The 11,066-nt window shown below is 42.8% G+C and overlaps 1 protein-coding gene across 1 annotated transcript in view; it reads right to left on the bottom strand.

The window, feature by feature from the left end:
• Window positions 1-5,444: 5,444 nt before the first annotated feature.
• The window catches only part of PPP4R3A (protein phosphatase 4 regulatory subunit 3A), a 76,448-nt gene continuing 70,826 nt past the window's right edge, over window positions 5,445-11,066 (bottom strand). The window contains exon 15 of the mRNA XM_088455541.1: window positions 5,445-6,234. Coding sequence (XP_088311667.1) covers window positions 6,118-6,234 — 117 coding nt within the window. The 3' untranslated portion in view covers window positions 5,445-6,117. The remainder of the gene's footprint in view (window positions 6,235-11,066) is intronic.

Genomic DNA, 11,066 nt, shown 5'->3' with positions numbered 1-11,066 from the left:
CCTAGTCCAGTCTCTGCCGTGATTTTACTTAATTTGTTTTTAATAGTTCCGTTCACCCTCTCCACCTTGGCATTGGCTTTTGGTCAGTAGGGGGTATGAAGTCGACTATTAATACCCATCAGTTTACACATATTATGAAAAACATCACCTGTGAAATGAGTACCCCTATCACTCTCGATGATTTTAGGGATGCCGTATCTGCATACAAACTCCTGAACAATTTTCTTGGCAGTAAACGCAGCAGTATTAGTGGCAGCTGGGTATGCCTCAACCCAATTGGAAAACACATCAGAGCACACTAATACATACTTGAGATTCCTGCAGGGTGGTAATTGGATGAAATCAATTTGTATTACCTGGAAAGGTCCGCCATTCGGAGGAATGTGGGATGGTTCGGTAGGGATCGTTTTCCCAATGTTTTTCCTCAAGCAGGTCAGACAGGACATTGCTCTCTTTTCCACTTGAGAAGAAAATCCTGGTATGCACCAGTATGCCCTCACCAATTTACACATACCTTGCTTTCCCAGATGAGTCAGACAGTGCGCTGACTTAGCCAGGCTTGGGTAATATGCCTTGGGAGCCACCGGCTTACCTTGTCCATCCCTCCAGAGCCCAGAGGACTATTGCCCACATCCCTTTATACTTCCAGACTGACTTTTCCTGGATAGAACACAAATTTTGCATCTCAATTAATTTCAGCATATCAATTGTTTGGAAAGTCATGATATGTTCCGTTGGTACATTCATTTTTAATCCTGCTGCCCATTTTGCAGCTTCATCTGCCCTATTGTTGCCCAGTGACACTGGATCATCTTCACATGTATGGGCTTTACACTTTATTACTGCCACTGACTTTGGCAATTGGATTGCTGTTAGTAGTCCTTTTATATGTCTGGAATGTGCTATTGGTGTGCCTGCTGCTGTCATAAATTTTCTCAGATGCCATAAGGCACCGAAATCGTGTACTACCCCGAAGGCGTACCTAGAGTCAGTGTAGATATTAGCAGATTTACCTTCCACTAATTCACACGCTTTTAGTGCCACCAGTTCCGCCACTTGTGCCGAGTGTGGTGGGCCTAAAGGTTCGGATTCTATGATGTCTTCATCATTTACAACAGCATAGCCTGTACATAACTCCCCAGTGTCAGTTTGTCTATGATAACTCCCATCCGTGTAAAATGTCACATCTACATTTTCTAATTTTCATAGAAACCTCCGTCAACAGCACAGCAAGAAGACTCTCGACTGGGATCAGAGAGCGCACATATATACTCTTACAGGGGATAGGCAATACAATAGACTAGGTTGGCATGATTCCATTGGTTCTTCTTAAAGGTGCTTCTGTTACAGGATAGTTTATAGGTTAATTCGAATGGACACAAACAGCCTCTAACAACCCTTTGTGTCCTTTTTCTCGCTGCATGCTAATCTAAGCTGCTAACATTACAGAGTACATTTTAATGTTTTAACTCTCTATAGTCCATAGTTTGCAGACGCATGTTGCGATCTTCTCACCGATGGTACCGGAAATCTGTTGAGACACAGTGGATCAGTACAACACCAAACACGGTCTGCTTACCATGTACTAAACCTTAGATAGGAGCTCTTACCCAGAACAGCCGGAGAACGGAATAGCGTTTGGCGCAATTCTTTTGGTCGCAGGGTACAGATATAGTCGAAGTGAAGGCAAGGATCAGAGAGCGCACATATATACTCTTACAGGGGATAGGCAATACAATAGACTAGGTTGGCATGATTCCATTGGTTCTTCTTAAAGGTGCTTCTGTTACAGGATAGTTTATAGGTTAATTCGAATGGACACAAACAGCCTCTAACAACCCTTTGTGTCCTTTTTCTCGCTGCATGCTAATCTAAGCTGCTAACATTACAGAGTACATTTTAATGTTTTAACTCTCTATAGTCCATAGTTTGCAGACGCATGTTGCGATCTTCTCACCGATGGTACCGGAAATCTGTTGAGACACAGTGGATCAGTACAACACCAAACACGGTCTGCTTACCATGTACTAAACCTTAGATAGGAGCTCTTACCCAGAACAGCCGGAGAACGGAATAGCGTTTGGCGCAATTCTTTTGGTCGCAGGGTACAGATATAGTCGAAGTGAAGGCAAGATGTTTATTGCTCTCAGTCATAAAAAAAGACCCTCCCTTCGGATTGAAGGGGAATTTCAGCATACAAGATGTTACAGCAATTCTTCTGCACACAGGATTCACAAGTATGTACAATTTTACCAGGCACGAAGCCTTCTTTTATGCCACTCTAATACACATTTCCGCAGGAGGTAAGCTCATAAGTGCATGACCTGTGCATGTGCTAACCACATGCACGTTTAACATTGTCCCCTATGCACAGGGGGGAGTGGTCACTCCCCTGAGCCTGAGACTACCTGGGGTTTTGGTTGCCACCCAGGAGTCGGCTCGTCTAGGGCCGGGGGAAGGTTTCCCTCCAAAATCCTACTTCCAGGAATCTGCTAAGGGACCAAGCTTCCTACCTTTGCCTGAATCTGACCTCCAGAGGTGGGCAAGCAGAGTCCCCGGGCACGGTTTCCTGACCATGGAAGGGAAGCGATTTGAAGCTCCCTAAACCCACTTAGCTGGCTGCATTAGCCAGCTTCCTATGCACCCCCTCATACCACTTCCAGGCATGAGGCTGCATAGGAGAACATTTTTATTCCCCTAGGGAAGAGGCTGGGGGACCCAGCAGCCCACAGAGAGCTTCGGATCCCCCTGGACCTTCACAGACCACAGGTAAGTGCAATTTACTTAAAATTATATACTTTACATAAAATTTAAATATATACATTTAAAATACATTGTTTTTTTTTTCATACAGTATGCAGCCCAGGACCTCCCTGGTCCTGGCTCAGTGCTGCACAAGCCATTTTAAACACATTTATATTTATTTTAAATTTGTGCTTTTATGTTGTGCCCAGCTCTGCAGTCTGGGACTGCTGGGGCTCTCCCGTTGATGGCTCACAGCGCTGGGGGTCCAGGGAGCTGGCTTTCCCTTTGGAGCTGGGACGCCGGGAGTCACACTCACGGGTCCCAGCGTGGAGCGCAGAGCGGCTCCGGCACTCCGTTCTCCCCCGGTGTTACCTCATCCCTGCCGCGGCCGCCAGAGCGGGGCTGGACCGCGGCAGGGAAATACAAAATTAAAACATTTAATTTAACACACTCGGCATTTAGCGCCGCTAATACATTTTAAATATGGCACCCAGCGACCGTTGTCCCTTTAAAAATGGCACCGCAACACAGAGATTAACCCCTTCATTGCCGCGGCCGCCATTAGCCTCGTGTGGCCAGCCTCCGGCCACACTTGGATATTACACTTTAATGCTAGGAAACCTTTTATGTAAATGTGCAGTGTGTAAGTATTGTAGTTAGAGCTGTGCGACTATGTGTTTTGTGGGGTACACCATGGTACGTGTTTTGCAGGGATAATCATTTTATATGTATTACTGACTGTCTGTATTAATGTGGTGAGGACTTTAAACTTCTTTCTATTGCATGGGAATCGCACGACGCTAAATAATAGCATCGCCGTATGTACTTATAATGGCGAGTTTCACTAGAATGGCGCTGGGCTGCCATTCGCAAAATGGCGTCGCCTCGATCTAATCTTAAACCAATCCTGTCTCAGCCAATTATCCGGCTTCGACAACTTCTCGAACCCAGACATCCGTGGTGGTATTGTGCCAGCACTGGACAAATTGAAGAGGTCGGCCTCCCACTCTGGGGTCCCCCAGAGGGAGGCCCGTCCTATCTGGAAGGTTTATCTTCCTGCTTGGAAGAAGGGCGCCTAGCACTCCAGGCCTGCTTCTTGGGCTTAGAGGCGGCCTTGGTCGCTGACTGCTTCGGGAAGGACTGACCTTTGGCCTTACCCTGAACCCGAAAGGCGGAGCTCCTCACCTTAGCAGGTGCTGAAGCCGGAAGGAGGAAGGCTGATTTGGATTTAGCCAGAGTATCCACTATTTTGTCCAAGTCTGGACCAAATAGCAACTCCCCATTAAAAGGTAAGGCCTCCAGGCCCTTTTTAGAGTCTGCATCTGCTCTCCAGGACCTCAGCCACAAGGACCTACGAGCAGACACAGCTGCAGCCGAAACCCTAGAGGTCAGCAGGCTGGCATCTAATGACGCTTCCCCAATATAGGAAGCCGCATCTCTCATCTGTCCTATTAACGCTCTCTGGATATCCGGAGCATAGTCTGGAAAAGTATCCTCTAACATTAGAAATGACCAGCGGCTATTGAGGGAACCGCCGACGCACGTTTCGCCTGCGGCTGCACTGCCTTGACAAAGCAGACCACAGGCGAAACGCGCGTTGTTTCCCTCAATAGCTGCGGGTCATTTCTAATGTTATATGACACTTATTGTGATATTTTGCACTGTCTGCTCCGACTGGATCATTGAATTTTAATGTGACTGGGCGTTAAGCAATTCAACTCATGAGGGAGATTCAAAGCTATAGCCGGGATCTCTGTTTAAATCCAGACCACAGCTATCACAGTGTGAGACTATTAATACATGTGACATTGTGTGTGAGCGAGAGCCAGAATGATCAGAACGGCAGAATTGAAATACTCACACAAATAGGCACGTGGAAATAATATGATACTCTGTGTCATTTTATGACTTGAAGGAATGGTTACAAATAACAGTATCACTAACAACTAACATCATGCTGTAATCCTTAAACCTGTATGAGCACAATCACCCAGCCATTATTCAATTCATAATAAACGAACACACAATAACTAATAGTGATAATAAATGTTTTGTAGTGATTCATTTGATCCTGTAAATAGAAATATATTCTTTAATAAACAGGATCCAAATCAGTCGACAGACAAATGATATTAACCTATCAGCGGCCATAAGGGAATTTTTTTTTAAATAGATTTTATATAGTATGTTTTCTTTTCACACTCTAATCTTTATGCACTATCAATTTAACCTATATTTCACCTACATTGTTTTGAACACATTATTTTAAGATGGAAACAATAAAGATTGATGAGACATAATTCATTACCGATCCTATAAGTGCACCAAGTGCAACTCTGCTTTTTTTTCTTCTCTTTTTAAATAACCCCTGTATGTCAGTAACTATACACATTTATTAGTTTGCAAATAATGTCGGAGCGACTCTGTATCAAACCTATTGTGAGGTCCTGAGCTCCTGGGGAAATAGAAATGATACAATGTGGTAGGGATAAGAACCGTCACGACATAGTGTCTCTGCCCACTCTAAGTACCCCAGCAGTGATCCACAATGACACACAGGTAACATCACAAGACTAAACGATATTACAGGAAAAGAAAATTTAATGGTCCCAAATATAGATTCAACAACTCAACATAGACCCAGGGTGGAGGGATCAGAATATATAATGGTACAAATCATGACACAAAATGACCACATCTAGAATTGCAATCAAATTTTAATTAAGATGGGGTGGAGACTTTTCCCCTACACCTCCAAAACAAAGCTGCAGTATAAGGGCATACGGGGGCATCGAGTGGAGAAAAAAATAAAAATACAAAGAAAACAAAAACAAAAATGTAAAGAACGGAGGAAAAAGGTTATAATCGGCTCACCCCACCAAGGGCTTTAAAACCTGTTGTGGCAAATGTAATGACAAAAATGTTCAGGATGTGTGAATCCTATAATAGGCAGAACATTCCACCCAAACAGAAGTGCTGGCATCCATGGTGTAGCTGCAGGCTCTCCTCTCCTGAACGACGCGTTTCACAGCCTCTCTCCTCCTCACACTTACGCTTAGGAGCATCGGACCAGCCAATCCAGAGTTCTACAAGAAACTCCTGCCCCGTTGGCTTTTTATTTTACTTTTTTTTTCCTTCCCTGAGAAAAGGGCAACGTGTGGTCTGTGTGAGAGCAGAAGGCGTCTATAGTCCTGTCTTACAATGGCCGCCCCCCCTCTCCTCGTGCTCCTGGGAATTGGCACTTATGAGCAGATATCTACATGTTGGATTGTGACGGACTTGCTCACAGCGCTGTGCGCGCAGCTGTGGTGTGTTTTCTGTTGTTGTGGGAGATCACGTATTAGATGGGAGTTGCCCAAACAAACGCTGGTATTAGGAGCCAAGCCTTGCTTTCTTAGAGGCTGGCAGAGTCTCTTCCTTCTCCTCCTCATCTTCATCATCCTCCTCATCGTCATCATCTGGATAATCCACCAGTCCAACCAGGCCTCCCTGAAATCAAAGAAAAAGTATTAACCAACAAACAAGTTACCAAACTGAAAAGGGCAACAAATACTGTATGCGCCCAATGTGCTAAGCTGTATTAACCCTTTCGCTGCTAAAGGTTCTCTCACCCCCCTACTGAGTCCATTTTTTGATGTTTGCCCTCATCACATTCCAACATCAATATCAACCATATTTTTTTATGTCATACCCACACAAATTATAGCTGGGTTTTTTTTCTGAACACTTTGCATTTTCAGAAAAAACCATTAGTCTTCATGTACATTGTAACAGGTCAAATAAAATGTATCCAAAATGGCCAAAAAATATATTTTTGTTTTTCAACTGAAATTTTAAGAATGTGAACCAAAAGCAAACATGATTCGTCTTTCATCTTCTAAACAAAGAAACACATAGGTGTCAATCCTATTAGTATTAGGTGCGAGTTGCGATTTTCACTTCGAATTCGCATAGCGAATTAATTTTGCAATCCAATTAGCAACTCGCACTGTGATCAGTCAGACTGAATTCCCAACTTTCCACTCGCACCTCCCTGAGGGTGAGAGATGACAAGGAAAATATTTATTAAAATGTCAGGACACTGTGCTGAGCCCCTTGAACACCCCCCTAATGACCAATTAGACAACTGGAAGTTTCTAATTAGCTTATTTAGTCCAATAATTACATGTAATTTTTTTAGATAAAAAAAAAAAAAGTCCTCAAATTACCCCAAAATCTACTTTTTCGTTAGTTTAGGCACCCCAAATTTAATGACAATACTTTTTTTTAGTTAAAAAATAATTGTTTTTATCATTTTCTTACCATTTTTCAAGGTGCCCTCAAAGTACCCCAAAATCACCCTTTTTCCTACTTTTTTTTGTATTTTTCTTTTCATTCATTTGAGATTAAACTAAAAAAGTGTTTTGTTTTTTTTTAAATTTCTTGCATTTAAAAAAAACACAAATCAGCCATTAGACACCATTTCAAAACCTACAGTACCTTCCTAATGCCCACAAACATCCTTCTATACAGTCCTGCTAATAAAATTATCCATTTTGGGGGGTCCAGGATGGTCTCCCCACATTTTCATGCATTTCTCGCAAATCTCATTCAGTCAATTCGTACCCCTCCGCTGCAAGTAGTGCGAATAGGGATTTTTTATTGGATTGGAGAATCCTCGGGAGTGCGCTTCATGGCGAAGAGTGTGAGTTTAAAGAAACAAACTCTCTACTTGCAATTGGCACCTAATTGGATCGAGCCCTTAGTGGTTCTAGTTTTCAATCTTTCAAGTCAACTTTACAGTCACAGAACAAATCATAAACATGATTGACAACTAAATACTTGTGCAAGACATCTTCAGTCACAATAAAACAAGGAGGACATGTTACATACAGCTCAGACCCAGCGCTAGTAGTGTTCAACATGCTAATTACTGTAGGAAATAAACTATTTTTTAGTTGCAACACAAAATAGTCCTATGTCGTCTACTGAAGGCGGAGGGCTAAACAGATGGTGCGTGACCCTGGTCAGAGATTATTCCCTGCGCCTTCATTAACATCTGTTTCACATACATTTCCTGAACACAGGGTAACTGCAGCCCAATCACGCTACCCTTCCTCTCTGCAGCTGTACAGTTACCATACCATAGGTCAATCTCTCCACTATACACCAATAACACTGGCGAGAGTCTCTTTACTCATCCCCACCGCCTGCAACCTGGTTAGACATAGACGTTGCTGCACCTGTCTTACCATTAATCAAGCAGAATTCTATATGGAGGTTTTGACAAAAAATAAATAATTCTGCACTTACAATGAAAATGCATTTTTTGTACGAATTTTTGCAATCTCGATGTATACACTTCCTTTGTGTAGGAAGAAGAAGGTTGTTAAACACGAGCTACAACATATCACATTAATAGAGGGAACAATTTTTTCATTTGACACAAGAGGGGAAAGGTATGGGATTTAGATTCCCCCCATCTGTGGAATTTTATTTTTTTTATGTAGTGTTTCAGTTATTGTCAGTCATTGCCAGGTGATCAGACAAGTAACTACTAAGGGAACGTGTCGTTTAAAAGAGGAGATTCCTCTTCCAAGACAGGGCTTCTCTATATTTCTAGGTGCTGGAATCGGGGAGAGAGAGGGACTTAGAAAGCAGATCTCCCCTTATATTATTTTTTTTTAAACTTGTATTTTATTGATTCAAAAGCATCTTTTGACAAAAAAAATAAAATAAAATGCAATCAATATAATATAAAGTATTATAGAAATACGAGCAGGAATATAAATATCAGAGAATATACAATGCAAATGACAGAATAGATCAGACATAAATTTCAAATAAAACAATGTCAAAATAAACAAAAACAAAATTATAAAACGTAGAAAATAAAATATAATGGTGCCATGTGGGCTATGGTTCCCCAGCTACTGTTATGGGAGGGTCATTGTCTATTAAGAGCCTCAGATACCACGAGGTTGAGGATGAAAAACATTTGACAATCAACCGTTGGGTTTGCAAAGGGAGTGGTAGCTATATAACTTTGCCAAGTGTTAAAAATTTAGACCCGTATTCAATTTGAATCGTACCCGCGATGCTTTTTCGCCTCCCGGACTTTCCGGCTACTTTGCCTGTTTTGCAGTCGGAAAAGTATCGCAGGCGTCCCCGCGTATCCCCGTATTCAATTTGAAAGGACGCGAAAACGGGACTCGGCGAAACTGAAACAAGTGGAAAGTCCTGTCAGATTTGAGGAAATCAGCCTGACACCCCCCAAAAGATGCTGTGACATGGGGGTTAGCTATGGTTCCCCCGATTTGGCTTTCTGAAGGTATTTGGTGTTTTTAAACAGGTTCAATAGCTGCTAAATAGCGTTTTTCTATACGTGGTGCAGAATAGTATTCGGGAGTTTAATTTGGAGAAAATAACTTATCCCAACAAATTTGGGGTACTTGAAAATGGGGGTCAGCATATTTAAAAGTTGCTAAAGTTTTTAAAAATCGTGAAAAAAATCAACCTGCCGCAAGCACCTGCAATGAAAAAAAACACCTGGGGCATACTTGGGGACCCCCCTGGAGACTAGTTCGCTAGTTTTTAACTTTGTTCACCAACTTTTTTTTTTTTTCCCCCGCCAAAATTAAAGTGTTTTTTGGGGTGTTCGTGTTTTTTTTTTTTTTTTTTTTTAAATGATAAAGTTTTCCTTTTGGGGGACTGTCTGAAGGCTGCACGGGGGTTCCCGCAACGTTGCACTCCAAAACCCCAATTCTGCACTTTTTTCCGCTTGCTATTCATAGGCAAAACTGAATACAGCGATACTTTTCTGCCTGGCGAAATGACATCATCGCCGAAACTTTTTCGCCGACCTCGGCTTTTCGCTCCAAATTGAATACAGGCCTTAGACACCCTAGATTCTTTACACAGAAGAAGCCTCCACCCAATCCATTCTAAACAAATAAAATAATGTTTCCTTAAATAAAGAGAAGAGAGGCATCCCTGATTGAATCCATACCTGTAATATTTTTTTTTATAGCGGCCGCACTCAAAGCAAGCAAGAGCTTCCGACTCCCAGGTGACGCTCTTTGGCCTAGAGGGAGGATCCCTAATATGGCCCATTCGGGGTTAAAGGGAACAAAATTGACCAAATGCCCCAGAGCAAATCGACGAATTTGAAGCCAAAAGGCTCTAACCAAAGGGCAAGACCATAGGCAATGGTACAAATCTGCATTGTCGTCCCCGCAACGAGGGCAATTTAAGTGAGAAGAACCCATCAGGAAGCCCCTTTTTGGACTAATACATGTTCTATGAAAAACATTTAGAAATAATTCTCTATAAGAACTCTCCCCTTATTTTTAATTCCATTTTTCTTTCTTTGATTTCTTTACAAAAGTGACATAAGCGCACACATTCCTGGTCTCCATTAGTCTGGAGGACCAATAGGGAAAAGATATATTAAATAAATGGGGGGACGAGTGCGGCTCCACCAGTCTGGCTGTATAACCGCAGGACGAGCCCCACCCATCCCCTGCAGTGAAGGGGTTAAGGAGAGAAAACTTGGTCATCCAATAATTTGTTCATTATTCTAATTCACGTCATCACATCAGCGACGTGGTCAGCGCACTGGGCGGTCTGGTTGGGTATCGCATCCAGTGCAGAGTCCTTACCCTTAAATCCTTTATTTGTGTAGTGAACTTGGAAGCCCAGGAAAAGCAGCAACAGTACAAATGCAGAGCGTTTCCTGGGTGCAGGGTACAGGGCATCAGCTTTCTTGCTTTGCACATACGGTCAGCTCTAGCTCTTCATTGCATTCTACAGCTGGGCAGAGCCCCCTCATAACTCCAAAGCATTAAATCATTGTCCACCTGCAGCACAAAATGCTTTTTCCCGGGAACATATATTTTGCACCCAGTAGCTTGATTTGCTCCTAGCTCTAAATCAACCCCTAAATAACAGGGCGACCTCCTCCTGGTTGAGTAGGACTCAAGTAACACAGAAATAAGGAGGGGATACAGGAAGGAGTAAAACTGACGCAATAACCCCCTATTCCCTCTATAGCACTAAGTAATGATTGTAGTGTCGGATACACCTCTATAGGCACAATACTCGTACATACAGCTGGCTTACTGTCACTCTCGCCGGGCTTGCTGCAGTAATGACTGTAGTGTCAGATACACCTCTATAGGCACAATACTCATACATACAGCTGGCTTACTGTCACTCTCGCCGGGCTTGCTGCAGTAATGACTGTAGTGTCAGATACACCTGTATAGGCACAATACTCATACATACAGCTGGCTTACTGTCACTCTCGCCAGGCTTGCTGCAGTAATGACTGTAGTGTCAGA

Source organism: Taudactylus pleione, unplaced genomic scaffold (genome assembly GCF_031769625.1).
Source record: "Taudactylus pleione unplaced genomic scaffold, aTauple2 ptg000660l, whole genome shotgun sequence".
NCBI lineage: Eukaryota > Metazoa > Chordata > Amphibia > Anura > Myobatrachidae > Taudactylus > Taudactylus pleione.
The sequence above is the reverse complement of the archived record's forward strand: the minus strand, read 5'-3'. Positions and strand labels throughout refer to the sequence as shown.